Source organism: Dermacentor albipictus, chromosome 4, assembly GCF_038994185.2.
Source record: "Dermacentor albipictus isolate Rhodes 1998 colony chromosome 4, USDA_Dalb.pri_finalv2, whole genome shotgun sequence".
In the NCBI taxonomy this organism is placed as follows: domain Eukaryota; kingdom Metazoa; phylum Arthropoda; class Arachnida; order Ixodida; family Ixodidae; genus Dermacentor; species Dermacentor albipictus.
In genome coordinates this window covers 38,846,404-38,865,305 of record NC_091824.1, presented here as the reverse complement: position 1 = coordinate 38,865,305, position 18,902 = coordinate 38,846,404, and the positions used below count along the sequence as shown (strand labels likewise).

The 18,902-nt window shown below is 47.4% G+C and overlaps 1 protein-coding gene across 1 annotated transcript in view; it reads left to right on the top strand.

The window, feature by feature from the left end:
• Positions 1–297: 297 nt before the first annotated feature.
• Positions 298–18,902, top strand: part of LOC135911450 (uncharacterized) — a 67,030-nt gene continuing 48,425 nt past the window's right edge. Inside the window, exons 1-10 of the mRNA XM_070538049.1 lie at positions 298–368; positions 1,324–1,389; positions 1,495–1,553; positions 4,527–4,781; positions 8,094–8,234; positions 10,685–10,949; positions 15,072–15,215; positions 15,785–15,956; positions 16,743–16,824; positions 16,953–17,137. Coding sequence (XP_070394150.1) covers positions 367–368; positions 1,324–1,389; positions 1,495–1,553; positions 4,527–4,781; positions 8,094–8,234; positions 10,685–10,949; positions 15,072–15,215; positions 15,785–15,956; positions 16,743–16,824; positions 16,953–17,137 — 1,371 coding nt within the window. The 5' untranslated portion in view covers positions 298–366. The remainder of the gene's footprint in view (positions 369–1,323; positions 1,390–1,494; positions 1,554–4,526; positions 4,782–8,093; positions 8,235–10,684; positions 10,950–15,071; positions 15,216–15,784; positions 15,957–16,742; positions 16,825–16,952; positions 17,138–18,902) is intronic.

Sequence of the window (18,902 nt, the reverse complement as noted above, 5' to 3'; positions counted from 1 at the left end):
GACAAGCGTCATACATCGCCTGGGCTCTTGCGACGTCGACAGTTAACAGCTGCAAGGGACGTCGAGGCTGCGCTCGTGTTCATCCTCTACTGCTGCTACCTTGCTAACTCAACCAAGCTTTGCGTCATTTAAATTCCGGGAATGCGTTGGACCCGCGCGGTTTCTAGGCGCACAAGAGAAGAAGAAGAAGAGGAAGATCCGGTGTTGGTCTATTAACTGAGGCTTCATCATCATCATCATCATCATCATCATCATCATCATCATCATCATCATCCACGAGCTCGAGCGTGTCGCGAGGCCCTGCACCGAGAAGAAGACGTGAGCTCCCGTTCATGGTGCGGCGGGGTTCGATCGAAGCTCTGCGCCATGTAAGTTTCCTGACCCTAGCTCCCTTCCAGCTACTGTTGATAGCTTTCATTCAGCAGTCGTTCGTCAGTGGCCCACAGCAGGAGCTCCTGTCAAGAGCCAGCATCCCATTAGCTCTTTTATGGCGGACTAACAATGCCACCAATCGCCAGTGCGTATCCTGACGCAAAGCAAACTTTTCTTTACATCGAGACTGATGAGAGCTAGATTATTTCAACCAAGTGAGCGCATAACTGTCAAGCTGCCAGAAATGAACAGCCCGGACAAAACATTGCCTGAACTTTTTCTTATACCCTTACGGAAGTCACTTCGTTCTAGGCAAATTAACCATCCGCCTTTCGTGGAGCAAAAACAAAACTTCCAAAGGGCAGAACCGCGACTTGTCACCTCGCATACTTCAACCGGTTCTCAAGTTCATCGCGCCGTTTTTTTTTTTGCGTAAATTAGCGACGCCATATTTAGCCGCTTGACACTTGCCTTTTCGAGTGGGTGTGGTGGATATGAAATAAGGTCCTTCGATGGCGCCTCAACGTATTCGGCCGATCCCTACCCTCCTATACCCACTTCCTTTCACAAAGACAAATAGCCCTTTCCTGCAAAACCAGCATCCCAGCATTTCATTGCCTGGAAAATTGGTTCTTCGTGTTGATTTTATGGCTTCATCGTAACGATTTGTCTTTCGAGAGGCCTTTCAGATGCTTTTGTTACGCCGGCAATCTATATTGTATGGCATCTCTTAGTTGCCGGCAGGTTTCTGTCCGATCGAGTAACTCTATTCCAATACGGCTTTGGCCAATACATGACCAAGTGAATGACAAAATTTCTTGGGATATAATCCCCTACTACTTTTTTTAAAAAAGGTCACGAATTAGACAAGATATTTAGCAACCTAAGCTCACGTAACCTTAAGAAAAAACTTCTTTGAACATGCCTACGCATTCATAAATTTACCCACAGGGATGAACTCTTGAACGAAGTTTCGGAGCCAATCATCGAATATTACTCGAAAGATTCCGGAGAAGAGTGAGTCAGCGTTTCAAATTTCATTGCGACGACTTGGGCATCGAAGATACGTTTACTTTCTGGTACCTATATGCTTGTTAATTGTTCTTCGCATTTCTCTTGCAGTGAGGAACACGACTACAGAACGGACTACCTGAAGTTCATAGTGTTTCTTATGATAGCATGTAAGTGGACGTGATTGACCTAATCATTGTTACACATTTCGCCAGGTAGGGCAGTCGGCCCCCAACCTTGCGATTCGTCTCAGCTTGAGGCAAATAAAACCTCTAAGTCACCGATATTCCAAGAACAGTGACGTGCTGTAGCCGAGTGCAGCTCACGTAGTGCGGCCGCTCCTCACGCCTTCCGGCAACTAAATACAGATTCACTAAGGGCGTACAGACTTAAGCACCCCGTAGCATGCCACCTATGCTGACATGCTGTATGCTCTGTGCCAGGTCGAGTTGCATAGGTCGTTGAAAATGGCGTGAAAACTCGTCGACCGTGTCCTTTGTGTGTGTATGTGTGTTTTGTGTCGAATGTTTTGGAAGGTAAATGCTTAGGACACAACACCGAGAAGGGGCGTTCGACGATAATGCGCTAAATTTACGGAGCGCATTTTGCTTACAGCGATGTTTGTTCTACACTCTGAGCATGGGTAATTGATGCTGCTTTTTTTAAATCAAATATTAAAGCAATAGCTTTCTTTGGCTGTCTTGGCCGTTGTAGGTCGAATGGACATGGGCGAGGGAAGTCGAGGAAAGGCGCCTAGGGAAAGGACACGTGACCTCTGGCGACACTTTCTCGATAGCATGTCTGTGCACTCTGCTTGCCTCGGGTACCCTCTTCTAGTGCACTGAACCTCGGCACCACCGAGTTGTGAAGAGGGGCGAGAAGGGAAACTGGAGGAGAGGGGGGACAGCCTGTTCTAGATGGTGGGGGGGGGACGCACTGCCGTTCGTTCGTCGCAGGAAGGCGACGGAGTGGGCGCGTACCCTTGGGCAAGCGTGTGTGTGTGTGTGTGTGTGTGTGTGTGTGTGTGTGTGTGTGTGTGTGTGTGTGTGTGTGTGTGTGTGTGTGTGTGTGTGTGCGCGTGCGCGTGCGTGTGCGTGTGCGTGTGCGTGTGTGTGTGTGTGTGTGTGTGATTGATTGTGACTGTTGATTTCGAATTCTTCATTTAGGTCGTAAATTTTTTATTAAAATTGCCAAAATTGCAAGTTTTCAGAAAGCAAAACTATCAAGTCTACAACTCTAACTCACCAACGAAAAATGATTCCGCAGTTCTGTGAATTGCATCTAATAGTACACCTGAAGCGGACAAAATTGATATGCTGCACATGAATCTCAAAAAAAATTTGCAGTATTGACATGCAGCTTTTGCAGAACTCTTGTGCACAACGTAACCAATTGAGATAAGCGATAAATTGACATATAGAACTTGTCCGCTTTGAATGGTCTAATGGATGCCCGTTTACAACACTACGATATCTGGTCTCGATGCAGAGCTATTGTCAACTTCATGCTTCTATTTTTTTTCGGACTTCCTAATTTTTGAAATTTTTAAAAACAAAATTCAGGCCTCAAATCGAAATTCTGCTTCAACAGTCACTAGAATTTAACTTTCTCTCTCAAATGCAAGAAATTTCATTGAAATCAGCCCGAGGATTATCTCACAAAAGCGTTTCTGCGTTTTGCATGGATTTGAATAGGCCGCGTCGTAGTTTGTTGCCCGAGCTCAAGCTTCCTCTTAAGAGCTGCGCTCTAATATTTCGCGTAACTACTTCGATAGGAGTGGCGTGGATGAACCGGACAGAGGAGGGGAGGCTGTCGCGGTGCTTGTTCGTCGCACGTCTCACTGGCCGCCCGGCGGTGACTGGCCGATAGTGGATGGTGCGACGGACGAGATACACACCGGGCGCCGGCTAGGGTTCCGCCTAATGCTGACGCCGATGACCCCGACGAACCTTCACGGTGGTCAAGAAGGAACTACGCGAACGTGCCGAGGGAAAGCTGATGATGATACAAACGTTCATTACAACACAGAAAATATCCGAAGACGGGTGGGGCCAGGGCTTCAGTGCTGACCGCTGCTGCCTTGGCCCACGCAACTAGTCGACGTTGGTTGTGTCGGTGCGTCGCTTCACAGTTCTCTGGAGGAGGGGAGGAAACTGGGGGCGGGGGGGGGGGGGGGGGGGGTGTGGTGCACAGACCCACGTGACATGGTATAGGAAGGGGTATTCAAAGCAATGTGGGCAGCTAGCCGGATTCATAGTGGGATAGAACTTGTGGAGGAATGGCGAGGTCCTTATAAGTGCGTGATTGTAGCTAGCGTGAGATTAAGGTCTTTTCCCGCGTTAGGCTGCGGTTTAGAGAGGGGAATCTATATCTCTGACGTCGGCGATGAGTGAGGATTTCTGAGTATTGATTATGTACGGGAAGAAATTTGGAAGGGCTGGTCTGTTCTGTTTTTTTGTTTTTTTTTTGAGGTACGGGGTGTGTGCAGGCTCGGGCTACGGCATGAGCTTGCAGGTCTACAGCTGCACATTCATGGCCAACGACCGAGATGGGCTTCCTTTGTGGAAGCAGGGTCCGGAGACCTGTTAAGTATGCATAGAGCGCATGGTGAGATGTCGCCGGCGCTAATCCTCGCAGGGCAACCGACGGGAAGGGCGTGTCCCCTCAGGCAACCAAGTTGAGGGTGTGAGCGGCATGGAGGGAGGAAGGTGTGCGACGTTTACGTGCAACGATTTCCTTCATGACTAACGTTTGGCATACAAGCCAGGACATGCTTTTAGAACACGGTGTTATGAGATAAAGCTTGATCTGAAGCGGCCTCTGTGTGGGGGGTCTCGACAGAGCATCAGTGAAATGACTCGTTTTGAACTGGGACATAATGGTACGTACAGTCACCGTCGAACTTAATCCAAACGCCCGTTAGACGTCTTCCGTGTTTTTTTGCCTGTGTAGGGTGCTGGAGATTTCTGGTTGGAATGCCTCGCACAGTGCTAGCTTTATATGTCTTTCTTCCAAAACCCACAGCTCCTTACAGAACGTGTTTGTTAAAGCTAAACCGCCATACTAGATGTGTCTTCAAAGCTGGGGTTGGCTCTGACGGTGGCTTGTACCAGGGCATCGCACGAACGGCGTTTCTCGCGCAGGTTTCTTGAAGGCGTTCCAGAAGCAGCTGCGCGTGCCCTACATGAGCTGGGTGTTCCTGCTGACCACGGTCCTGCTGTGCCTGATGTCGATGACGGGCCCTCTGCGGCGAAGCAGCGGCCTGGAGTCTGCGGTCGGCGTGCAGGCCATCCGCGCTTTCCTGGCTGCATTCGTGGTGTACACGACGCAGGGCATCAACAACTACATCTTCCGCCGGTGCCACATCGAGATCATGGTCTTCTCCGTCGGAACATTCAGTACGTTTCGCACTGGGATCAGGGCCGCGATTTCGCAGGCGGCTCAGCGAAGACTGTCTTCGTATAGACAGCCACCTTCGTAACTGTGTTAGGTATTCGCAGGCGACGGGCTTACACTGTTTCACAGCAAAGCTGTATGCCTCTATCCCCGAATGCATCTGTCGTGTCCGTGGGCAAAAATGTGGGCCGATCCCGCAAGTGGTGCAATATCGGGCCGACCTACGGCGGAGGTGAAGCAGGCTTCAAACAATTCGCTCCTCATAATGATATAAATAAATAATAACAAATGAAATAAATCTATCAGGACTCATTGTATCAATTAGATGGGCGTACTGGAATCGTTTGTAAACAGCACACGGACTTACGAGTAGAAGGCATTGTCATATACGCAAAGGACAAAATGTATGTACAGCTATACACGGCTGCCTCGTAAGAGCTTAATGCTAACGACTGTTGGGATGTCTGTGCCGTACAAACGAAAGGCAGAATTTGTATACACTATGTATATGTATCCAGTTACACCAGGGTTGATATCGAGAAGTCATGACCACGCACTTTGCATAGGTTAGCCGTGATGACAGTATGCCCATGTGATCATCATTGGAGACTTCAATCTGGGCATTTAGAAACCATTCAAGAAGTGGTTTACTCAGTTTGTGCTGGAAGAGTTCAGTTTGAAGTGCTACACTAATCCAAGTCACTGAACGGTCGGGTATAGATTTAACTTTGGCGAAGATAATGTCTGAGGTAGTAACCGAACCAATCAGCGGATATCATGGCAATCACAAAGCTAATGTCAATACCACTACAAAATGAAAATGAGCTTCGCTGGTCGTCCACCTTCAAATAGTGGAATGGCTCCTCAGTTTTTTTACAGCGAAGATATTAGGCTCTAATTGGTGGGAATTTCTTGTGTCCGCATCCGTTAGAAAAAATTTGGGCCCATCCCGGTGACAGTGCAGGACCAGGAACAAAGTCTCGCACCCCCGTAATGAAGAGGCTTCAAGAACTCAGCAATGTGAAGCGAAAAGTGCATACATTCTTTGGAATCACGCATACAACATAAAGAACAGCATACGTTTTAATAAAGAACAAGCTCAAAACAAGCACACGAACCACATAATTGATGATAAGCTGCTCCTGATAACAATGCGGAGCACGCAGTGCTCCCAGCATACGTTTCCAGGTAAAGATTACTCTTGCTCAAGCTGCCTGGGCGACGGCAGCTTGCGACGTGAGGAGTGACGTTCCTAGCCTTCCGTATACAAGATAACCAGCCTAGCAACTGATTTCAATCTTGTTGCAGCACTGTTATGGGTGGCGGCGTGCTGTCAAATTTACCAATACTCCTATTACTACCATTGCTCTGAAGCAATGAAGCATTGCATACTCCCTTAAGCAGTTGGGGTGGTGGTTGTCAAAAGCTTCGCTGGACATCCACTTTCGCAGGGCCGGGATGGCGGGCCAACTTTTTAACCACTTCAGATGCCACTTTATCCCGTTGATTGAAAAGTTGCTTTCACCACATCTCTTGCATCTTCAGAATCGTAGAAAGTGTACAGCTGCAGAAAATATTAAGAATTTTCAATTGTTTGGCGAATTTTGTCAAGTTTACAAAATTTCGACTCCATGCGAAACCTCACTACAGGAACACAATATGAGACCATGTGCTATTTCGTGTTTTGAAAAGCTTGAAAAGCACTTATCCAGCCACTTGAAAATTATGCCTGGTGCATGACATAGTAAAAAAACAATGAAAGAAGTGAACCCGCTACATACAACATACTGACACAGCGTAAAAACACCCAGCCGTCTACCTTCCCACTCATTTTGCTAAAACATTCTGCACGTTATTCAAAATTGCAGCACAGTTCCAATAATAAGTGTTTCAAGATGTATGAAACGCATTTTAAATACCATTACTTTCATCAGTGCTTTTGCTATTGATGCACTCTTCTGCTGTGCACAATTGTGTAGACAGCGTCTCAAAGGGTTAAACCTGTCCCATCATTTTGGCCAAGTAAATACGGTGTTGTACAAGGGCTAGAGGTTTGCGCAGTTATGTTAGGAATCAAGGTGCACAGATGGCAAAATCATGCCAAATAACACCGGGCAGTTATTTTAATAAACAAGGACAGTACACTGTAAGATAACTTAAAAGTGAATCAGGTGCTAATTATTTTGCTGTGTAGATGACATAATGCCAAGCAACACTGCATCTCACCGCTCTATCGGTTTTAACCTGGTCTGTTTTCGTGACGTGTAAGCGATGAAGGGCACAGCCCCTAAACACGTGTGACGCGGCATTTTCTGAACACAGGAATTCATGTTAATTTCTGGTCTACACCCGTTAATATTTTTAATAAGTGTGGCGTGAAAATCTGACGGTATATAATGGCCTTCACTCTTACCGTCACAATTATAGATAGCGCACTCATTTTGATAATTCAAATATCTCAGAAAGCTTTTTCCCACAAAGTTTGTCTTCTACCTGTGTCAAAAGACAAAACGCGGATATGTTCAAGCGGTCAGGTAACATGCCCGCAAACTTGCGCATTTAGCTTCCTTGTGAATAGTCAAATACAATCATCATGCAGAAGATCGCAGATTATACACTCAGGGCTTCGCAGTATTCCAGAGGGGCAGCGGCACATTGCAAGAGCAGTGTCAGTAATTATGAAAAACGCAATCATGAATAATTAATTAAACAAAGCAGTCCATATATGTGCCTTGTACAGATGCATCCAGTTTTAAATTGAGGGTGGTGACCACTATGTAACGCTGGTATTCCAGACCGAAATGGTTACTTAGGTAAGTTTTGACATTGCACAAATCAGGACGGCAGAAAGTTAGGTGGGCGGATGAGATTAAGAAGTTTGCAGGGACGGCATGGCCACAATTAGTACACGACCGGGGTTGTTGGAGAAATATGGGAGAGGCCTTTGCCCTGCAGTGGGCGTAACCAGGCTGATGATGATGATGATGATGATGATGATGATGATGATGATGATGATGAAATCAGTGAGACCGAAATACGAACACGGAAGGTCTTTCTGCGGTGACAGACAGTAAACGATCTGCATGGCGTCCAGACGGCATGCGAATTGTGGTGGCTCTAGTGAGTGGGAACGAGGGTCGCGATTACGATATTGCTTCCTGTGCAACGGCGCGTTCATCTCGCGAATACACGTTAAATACAGAACATTAAAAAAATGCATACTCATTCGCTATACTTTGAAACACAACTCGCACAGATCGTGCATGTTCCGGTGAGAAGTGTCGCATTCCCAACTTCGAATTCCGGTTGCGCAGCTATCACCGTCGTGATGGCTTCGGTGTACGCGTTCCACAAGGTGTCCGACGGATCGTGGAGCGTCAGGGAGTGCGTCTTCTTCGGCCTCTTCATGTGCTCTGTAGAGCGGGTACCCTTGAGCAGCGTCATCTTCGACGAAGGTGGGTGTCACGAAGTCGAAGAAAACTTGACTTTGCAAAACCGGCTTCGTCACGAGGTGCATGGGCGATGAGATGGTGTATAGAACTGATAAGCATTAAAAAAACAACAAAAAACAACAACAACAAAGAAACCGAGGAGCGCCAATTTCACAGTGTTGTACTTGACGGTACCACGAAGCCACTTCCGCGTAGGCAAACTGACATCTTTCAGTTTAATGAAACGCCCGAACTTTGAATGTACCTTCGAATTTTAAGATTGTGCGGGTCACCATTAGTCTTGTGCCAACTGAGAGGCAAAGGTAGGTTTAGAGTAACAGAAAACCTTCGCTGGCATTTGGGTGGAGTGATAGCGGAGGGCGGCCGAAACGTCAGACGCGCAGATTATATCGAAACTGTCGTGGCGCCTGTGGCATGCTCCGGGATGAGAAAAAGAAAGTTGAATACGTGAGGAATAGATAAGTTCTGAAAACCATAGCAATTTAAGATCAACGAGCAACTGTCAGGACCTCGATTATACACCTCGTCTTCGAAAGAGTTAGCCTCTCTTTGAAGATCCGCTATTATAATTAAGCAGACGAACGCGTCCGCCGGCTTGGCTCCTAAAGCCATCTTTTCGAGGACTGAATGGTACTTCTGAAGTGATGTTTGGATAGATGGGGTGCCCCTGCCAACTTTAGCCAAGCTGTTAAATAAAGCAAAAATTTGTCAGCCCTTCCACTCTGCATGTGAAGAAAGACGAGCAGCGAACTATTATTATTATTATTATTATTATTATTATTATTATTATTATTATTATTATTATTATTATTATTATTATTATTATTATGTCGTCTAGGTGACTGTGACCTAACCACAACACACAACGCCCACTGGTGGTAACAGTGCGTATAAGACGCAGGTGGGCGTTCAACTGATCCTCGACGCGAGCGACGATATATACGCGTTGACCGGGGCGCCGTCCAAATGGGTGTGCGAAATGTGTTTGTAATTTGCAATTAAGCGTGCTTTCTAGTTAATTAGCTGAATGAAACTTGGAAGGACTAAAGCTCTATTCTAGCGTACAAACATGGGGCTCTCTCTCTCCGTTTCCGTGCGGTTGTACAAGCCCACGTGTTCAGAGCAAACGGGAATTCCACAATATTCACAACTTCACTGTGAACTGCGTAGTTGCGACAAGTACATGAAACTTGGCGTCACGTTAAAGTCGTCTTAGCGGCAAATTCTCATACAACTTGTTTTGGGATAGTTTCGATAAAACAATAGTTGCAGCCGTTTTTTGTAAAAATACGCCCTCCGTATAAGGCCATGTTGTGACAACATGACGGGAGTTCTGTTTACGACTTCACTGTGAACTAATTATGACGAGTAAATGAAGCTCGGCGTAACGATAGGGTCGCATTATCTGCCCAATTTCAGTTATCTTTTTCCGATATACCTGCGTTAGATGGAGATCTATAGAGCATTCGCGAGAAACTGGAGGCATTTTTCGTGTCTACGCGACGTGTAGACGGACGGACATCGACCACCGCCCGCAGGATAGCTACGTACAGCTTCGCTGTAAAACATCGTATGATATACGATTATGAGAGCTACGGCATTCGGTCGTAGCTCCTCTGCCGAAAGAATTTCGTGTGCAAACGAACAGCAAATAACGATAATTCAGTGGGCAATTCCCTACTAAGGTGTCTTAGGACGACGAGCTATGGTACAATATATTCAGGTGAAGGCTATTTATGCTTAATATAGCGTGTCGGAAAGCGGTAGAACCCGTTGAGCATTACTGTTCTTGTACGACATCGTGGCGTATATGCAGCAAAACCTCTGCAGATACTCGGACGAGATGCCGGACGGGATGCAGGAAAGGGGAATGGTATACAGGCGTTATAACCGAACATTTACTCGTTTTAAGAAGGTTGTCAACACTAGCATTAATCAAGTCAGCTGTTTAGGCGCAAAAAATGCAAACGTGTGTGACCAACACAGCCTAGAACGAGAAGAAAGGGGGTTAACCGAGGGGCCCGATCTTTATTAATCATATCCTGAGAAGCCAACAAACAAAGACACCAAGGAAAACACAGGGGGGATTACTTGTGCTTAGTGACTGAATTAAAGAAATGATAAATTAATGGCAATGAAAGTGGATAAAAAAACAACTTGCCGCAGCTGGGGAAGAGGGAGAGAGAGAGAAAAAAACAACAACACATGCGCGAACAACATATTTGAACACAAGAGAAACATGGTTAAACGTGTATGCATATTGTCGGTAATCTCCAAGCGCACATCGTTTACTTTGCGCTTCCATCATGTCCACTCTCTGTGCCCCGTTCAACCGTTTGTGCTGCTCTTACTTTTTTTCAACGTTCTCGACAAACCTACTCGCCCGGCTTCCCTTCTTGCGTTCCCAACGTGTTCAAGCCGCGGTCGCGCACGCCCGCCTCCGGTTCTCGCAGAGTACCACGACGTGCTGCTCTTCCCGGTTCAGCACCAGCTGGTGGCCGTCGTCGTGGGCTGCGCTCTCGGCGCGGCCACCATGAGCGTGCTGAAAACGATGACCTGCGGCGACGACTCGGTCGTCGTGGCGGTGGTGGGCGGCACCTACCTCACGTTCTCCGTGCTCGAGTCGGCCAACAGCTCGGGCGTCACCGGCGTCATCGCGTACACGGTCTCGTCGGATCGACTCATCTCCTGTTCGGAGCTTGAAGGCACGCTGGGGTCGTGAGTGTCCGTTACGTGTTTGCTCGCGTATTAAAACAACAAAAGTCGCAGTTTTTTCCCGAAAAGCAAAGCGTCGATTGCGATTGCATTGAATAGAATTAATTGATAGGAAAGACAGAGAAGTCGACCTGAGCTAGTGAGCTAGTGCAGAGTAGCAGAGTCTGCTACTCTGCACTGGGGAAGAAAGAAGGGGAGTGAAAGTATTGGGATGGATGGATGATGATAAGAGAAGTGGTGAGTGCGATTGCAAATTATTGAACAGCTATAGGAAGTAAGGTTAGTAGTTCTATGTGGCGCGTAAAACCGCTGTAAGCATTCGTTTAATAACTAAATTGACAAACGCGCTGTCACGCGCGCACAGGCAAACACGAACATACCTCAAACGATGACTGTGGGTGTGGGAACGCTAGCGTGAAGGAATAGCGGTAGCAGCAGCGAGCGAATTGTGCTGCCTCACGCTTCAGTGCGAACTAGACGCGCGTGAACACAGCGCACACGAAGCCATCCGATATTGCGGGTCACGTAGGCTTCGAACCCATCGCACATTGTCTCCAAGGTAGGGGGAGGGAGCTGGAGCAGAGATGTAAGTGATTGTAAAAAAACATTGAAAATTTCAGAAAAAAAGTTTTCTGTCTTTTTTTTTTCAACGAGGATAAATGTGAAAAAAGAGAAACAGAAACGGAGCTTCTCCACAGAATTCTTTTGCGACAATGTGACTCCTTTCGACATATCTAAAAGTTTGGTCAAAAGAAAGAGTTTGGGAGTCTGCGAAGCACTTGGATATATCCGCGTGGTGGCAAGGACTTTGCTTCAACCAACCGTTGAGCCCCCTCGCCTGTCGCGGACTGCAGGTTCCCCCTTCTTCTTCGGCATGTGAGAGAAACTGGTCCGAGTTTGGAATTGCGCACACCAAGGTACGCAACAGGCTCGCAGGGGATCGCCTGCAAAAACTTGTGTACGTGCACTCAAATTTAATTATCCGGAAGGCTTCGTCCACTGCACAGCGAAGTGTTGACGCGTCAAGCGGAAATGAATTGGACACAGCTTCAAGATGGACATATGTATCAATCTGTGTCCAATCCACTATAATTTCACATCAAAGCTTCAAGATGGACATCTGTATCAATCTTTGAGGTGAAATTATAGTGCCTTGACGTGAAATGGTGCCTAGATCTTCTACCTGGAAATACTGCCGGGACTTTTGTAATGCAAGAATGTAACAAATATGTTCTTTTCAGTGTTAGAGAAATGTGTCAGGTTTGTCTTAGCCCCGTGCGCAATCGGCATTTTCCCCCAGTTTTTCGCATTTTCAGAAAAAGAAAACATGAAAGAAACGAGTCGTTTCCACGTCCCTCAAAATTTCATGAAATATTTTATGTCTAAGAAGGAGTAGACGAGGAGATGCGCACTAACGTGCCCCCTTTCCCATTTTCCTTGTGCGCATGATAAGACCGCCCACCACGGAGGAAGGAAACTCAGGAGATGCCCTGACGTCACTCTTTGTGAAGCTAAAGTGAAGCCGAAAGTTGGAGTTGCTCATGGCGTTGCTCCGCCTATCGGGCCAGCTCTCCTCACTTGTTTACATTTCTCGCGAAACCACGCCGCGTTGCGCGCAACCGGGCTGCTCGGACGCGCGCGCTCCACAGCAATACTAAGCAATCGTTAGCACGTTAGCATGATTCCGCCAAACAGGCCAAAATGTCCCATGGTTATTCCTTTGTCCATTGCCATTGCCGTGGCGCGGTAAATTGCGTACAGCTTCGCATGCGCGTTCATTTCACGAACTTTAGTTCCTCCTGTCCCACCTGGCCCCAGCAACATCCGGTAGAGCACGGTCCAGATAACGCAGCGCAACAAAACACGGACACCGGCGTGAACTTGCCCGCATGGCGCCACGGTACGAAACCTACGGAGCAACACGTGTGAGCGCACAAAACAATAACAAAGCTGCCATTGTGGCCCGAAAGGCGTGGCCACAGCAGCAAAGAAATAAAAAAAAACAGCAAAAAAAGGAGAACCTACTACGTCATTTCCTCCACACTTTTCTCCTAGCGCGCGGAGGGGGTAGGGCCTCTCCTCAGTTTCCTTCCTCCGTGCCGCCCACCCTACCGCCTTTCTCCCTTGCGCGCGCGAGAAGGCGCCGTCACATTCAGCCACCGTCCTCCTCGGTTCATGCACCCTCGCAGCCTTTCCCTCACACCCTACAGCATACGGCTCGTAGCCGGGATATTATCGCTCTTGTACTTTATACGGAACCTCACGGCGCCGCCGACGCCGCCGCCGAGAGAAATTCGCCTCGAGTATGCATATAAATTGCTATCGCAATAATAAGCGGGACTGCGTTGCCATACGCCATCCTTTTTGCCAGTATTCCTATTCACTAGACTATCAGCGCATCAAGCCAACTTTCGGCGCAAGACACGACCCCATATTCGAAATTTCACGAGCATTGGTTAATTTATTAGCCGGTAAGACGTCATCACATACGTAGCGTTGAGGACGCCATGTTGTAGAGCGAACACGGTGATCATTTCGATCAGCTTACTTCCGGTTAATAGTACAGCAAAAACTATATGAATAGGACGACCAAATGGGGCCCGTGACGTCATGGGAATACTACTTGTGACGAAACAGACGTCATATCTATTGCGCGTCGCGAGTAGTGCGGCATATTGGAATGGCCGCAAGCACCTGTGGTTATTTTGGTATGTGCGGTGATGCGTGCATAACTAGCGGGAGAAACTTCATCTGCGAGCTTAAATTCTGCGACCGACGACTGTGCTCGTTTCATTTCATATGTCGCTCGTTCTTCTCGGCACAAGTTCACTGAATTAAGAGTTAGATTCGTATCCTGAAACTTTGGCACTGTTATGGCCTTACCGTCACTACAAACGGAAACTAATGCTTTTTTTTCGATGAAGGTTGTTGAAATCATAGTAGAGGCGTGCTGTCTATAGAAGGGATACTTATAGCTATAATGTCACTATGTTGCGCGCTACATTCTATAAGCGTTGCAACTTTCCCAAAGGTATATATTTTCATTCTTATAGGTAAACCGCATCTACTACTTATTCTAACCGTAAATTACGATAATAGCTGCGTGGACCTGAATTCTCTGGTAAATGTTTCGCTAACTTGGTTATTTAAGTATGTCCGGGCAGTGTATCAAGTTCAGCCACATGCACGTATAGTTATGCATTCCGTAACAAGAGACGTGGCGCCATAGTTATTGGCCGTCCTAGGAAAAAATTCTCTGATTTAAGTCATTAGTCTGACCCATTTAGGCGTCATATTAGACTTTCAGGGCAAATTACCCAACATTTACGGCACATTTCAATTATTTATGTCTAAATTACAGAATTTCCTCTAAAAGTGCGAAAAAGTACGCTTTGATATGAATGTTTCTGTGGTTTAGAGTGTAGACAAACGACAGGACGATGCTTCACTGCAGCGACGTCTTGGCACGGGAGTGGTGAGTTTGCTTGACTTGTTCAGCCCACGCATGTGCTTAAGTGTGGGCTGCACCATCAATGCAAAACAGATGAGTGCAGAGTACGCGCGAATTCTTTCCTCTTGCAGATGTAGTACGTTCGCATCGACTTTACAACAGACAGCTTGCGGCTTGCAGCACTCGCCCATTTTTATGCGCCCCTATGATTTTAAAGCATTGATATAGCTTCAGTCAGCAGTTTCAGCTACAGCTACAGCGAAGCCATTGCCGTACATTTGTGCTTTCTCTTTAACGTTTAGTAAAGCAATGAACGGGGCTAGTTGGTGGACATTCATGATTATATTGCGCTTAGTGATACACTGACGAACCTACGTCCGCGTCCTGTCCTTTACGTTCGTAAGTGTATCACTAAGCGCAATATAATCATAAATTATCTTTAACAGTAGACTGAACAGTCTTCACGTGCTGCCTATTTGATAAATATTGTGCCAGTATCGCGCTCACTTTCGCTCCCCGACCTTATTATTTGGCGGTACATTTTTGCAGAGCTGAGTGCGGTACTCCAGTTTGTAGCGATGTTTCGCTGCCAGATTTCGTCTCAACGTCCCCTTGGGCTGAACCACATATCAGAGCGATGACCCACGGGTGGCCCCCGCTACGCCATTGCGCAGGTGCTGGTCGGTGATGTTGGATTGGACTGGAAGGCTGACCACCTTCATCTGCGCCACGTTCACGGCCTACATGCTTGTCTACTACTTACGCACCTACGACTGGCAGGACATAATGCTTAGCTACATCGCCAAGATGAGCATGCGGTCAGTACACGCTTCAGCAACCCACATTTTTTTCCATGTGCCTTATATTGCAGTCATGCGAACGTTGGCTGCGGCAGAAGGCAATGAACATGTTACCAAAAAAGTGAAGAATGTACAATTGCTATATGGGATGTTGGAGAAGTGCACTCTCATTTTCAAAAAGTTTTGAGGGTAGCAATTTAACTTTTCGCCGTTACTGTAGTTGGTGACAACGTAAAAGCTGCTCAGTGAAAACACCACTGCCAAATTCAAAGATAGTATGTAAAGATGCGCCGGCAAATCACACGAATCACCAATCACTTGCAATGGATTCTTAGGCTGTTGCCGAATATAGGTGGTATGGATTGTAATCTCTGAGCGCACAAGAATTCGCAATAAGTTTTTTTTCTCTTTCTGCTTTGTCAGATGCGACAAGGTGAAGGGCTTCGAAGTCATAGAGGCGGGTTCATTGATCGAGCTAGAAGCCTCCGCGCAGTTTAAGACAAAGTCCTAGGGAATACGCATAAAAATAATCTGCCGAGCGATGTCGCCCTGCAGTTTCGCGCGCCTTTCGCGCATTTGTAACGCAGGTGCCTCGCGGTGTTGATGATGTACCCGTTCACCGGCCACTTCGGCTACCGCATCAAGGCCAAGCAGGCGATCGTGCTGGCCGGCATGGGCCTCAAGGGCACCTACATCGTCTCCCTCGCCACGCTCTACCACATCACGTACCAGGACATCCACAACGAGAACCTAACTAAGGTCAGGAGCCCGTTGGTGAACTATAGGTGGTTGCTTGGGCTAGTTGGTAATTCATGATCAAAAATAATGTACAGCGCAAAGGACAAGGACAGTGATAGACGACATACACAGCGCTGACTCCCAACAATATTTTATTGCGTCGCCACATCGTGTGTATATATACAAGAAGAGGCATGCGCAGAAAATATACGACAGTCACAGGGGTGTCCTAACAGCAAGTCATTGAACAAGAACATGGTCACCAAAAAAAGCCCGTTGGTGGTCACATCTTAGACGCACGTCTGCGATATATAGTCGCAGGAAAAAAATCTCAGTGTGTTCGGCATATATATGGAATGCGAGATTTTCCCCCGAGTGGTATAATCTTATTGCAAGAAGGCGCTTCCATTGGGATCGCCTAAATCCTTTGGATTCATGTTCATTTTGACGGCCCCAACGCTTTATTTACGACCTCCCCGGTTTTGCGAAGATCGAAACGATAGCGTATCCGCGCAACCTGGCTTAACGACGCGGCATCACAAAAGATGGAATTAACACGAACGCTGCGTTTATGCTACATTTCCCGCCGCCTGCGTAACCGTGCTTCAGCGCCTGCTATAAACTATAATGAATCATTATGAACTTGCTCCCAGTTTTTCTATAAGATATATCAAACTGTTCACCTTCGCGTCTTGCTTCGGCACTTATAGGGCTTCTGTTTTAAAAGACCTCACTTGTGTAGTGACCAACGTTTTCAAACCGTTCCCTGGGAGCGACGTCAAAAACGACCATCCTTTCCGTTTGCAGTCGTTCATGTACGTCACCTCGGACATGGCCCTCACGCAGTTCATGAACGCCTCCCTCGTTCCGTTCCTGCTCAAGATGCTCGGTAAGCTAACGCAGTGCACACACCAAGACGCGGAGGCGACTTCGACCTTGCATGTCTTCATAGTGCCATGACTCGCCGTGCTTCGAGCGACCACGCATCACGAGCATGCGCTCCCGGTGCGTTGACAGGCGTCCTCGACGTGTCCGAGGTGGAGTGGAACACGGTGAAGGACGCATTGGCGTACCTGCAGGAAGCGGTGGACGTGGCGGTGCATGTGAGCCGCCACAACCCGTACTTCCTGGCCGCCGACAAGACCTGGGTCTTGCGCAACACTCGCTTCCGGAACCCTCTCGACGTCGTGCCGCGATACAAGGCAAGGCTCCCACCGGTCTGGCTTTGCCACCTCTTGACGCGTACTGCTTGACGACATCCCAGCCGCGATGTATAGAGAACGTTGTGGGAAGCGCGCTTCTGGCCGGGTTCAAGCGCTACGGTAATTGCTTTAGGAACCCTCGCCACCATGAACGTAAGGCCGAACCAGGATGTTATGCACTCGGCCCTTTGCCTCGGGCCTGGACCACTGGCCACAACTCGGTCCGCGTGCAGCGTCGGTCAAGGAGGAGGAAGTTGGCTCCCGGCCGCGCAGCGCATGTGCAATGCGGAAAAAATGAGAGAGAGAGAGAACAGTTCAAAACCCAACGCTGCCGGGAGTGCTGGGTCTTCCTCGCATTAGCTCCGACATTAGCTTTGCGAGGTCAGAGTTTGGACGTGGATTGTGCTTTTTCCATTGGAGGAAAAACCAGAGGCTAGTTTGAAACAAGGTAGAAAAATGTGAGCTAATTTATTTTTGCGGGCGTGCACATCGCTCTCCAAGCGCTCAGTGGCACACGGTAGTTCTCTGTGACCACCATGAACGAGTGGAATAAAAATCACACAACTATGCAGTTGCATAGATTGCAGAGGCGTACATTCCCGCCGCCGCACCCAAAATTAAGCAAAAACCAGTCTGTAGAATGGCGGCAGTTACAGACCAGATCCTGTCCGAGTCCAGCTATCATGCACCTAATACACCCAGATTTATACCCAACCGACAAATGCACACATTGCAACTCTAGAGCCACCCTGGAGCATATCCTATGGGAATGTATGGCTTTAATACAGGGTAACGGGGATGCAGCCTCAAACAGCGACAGCCTCCGCGCGCGCTGGGAGTCTGCATTGCTCAGCTCCGACCTGCAGCACCAACTCTGGGCCGTCCAGCGAGCCGAGGAAGCTGCCAAGGGCCAACAACCCCTGGCTGAAACCTAGGCGGGGTCCAGGCCCACCCCACCAAATCGCAGGGCACTGAATAAAGTTATTTGAATGAATGAACTATGCAGTTGGCAAAGTAAACAAATCGGTGAAAAAGAAAAGTGTGCGATGGGCCCCCGCGATCCGTTTGTGAGTACAGCAGTCAAAGTGCTATCCTAAGCAGAGCATCGCGATAAGCCTCGTTTGTCGTTTAGTTAACGGAAATGTATTATGCGTTCTGAAATCCCCCTGCATGAGTAGTGCATGTCATCGTAGATGCTCAGGCATGAAGATGCTATTACTGACAATAAAAGAGTGATAATATTGCTAAGAAATAGAGCTTTCGCCGACGGCATTTCTTGTCTGCCAGAACAGACTGCATCCATCGTGCTTCAAATGACCACGTGTATTCTTACATCGTCGTCTTCAAAGGCAATTTCTTATTGCAAATGCGTTGCGTAGCAACACTTCTATCTACCATAATATCTAGATGAACAAGCACTTAGAAAAAAAATTATCATTCAGAACATAAAAATATGTTACGCCATTGAGGGCTACTTATGACGTTATAATTAGTAGCTTTCAACCTTGCACAAATGCTTTTTTATATTCTGAATAAATATATTTTTAAAGCGTTCTCAAAACTGTCCCGTGTTCGAATAAAACAATAATGTAGTTTTCGTGACACGCAAATTTAAATGTGTCGTAGTTTGTTTAACCACTAAAAACCGTAAAAGGTAATATAAATTATTTGTGATAGCAAAATTGGCAGGCTGCGACTTTGCAGCATCGCAACCCAACACTTAGCAAAACTCTTGAGATGCAACTTGCACCCGATTTCTTCCACG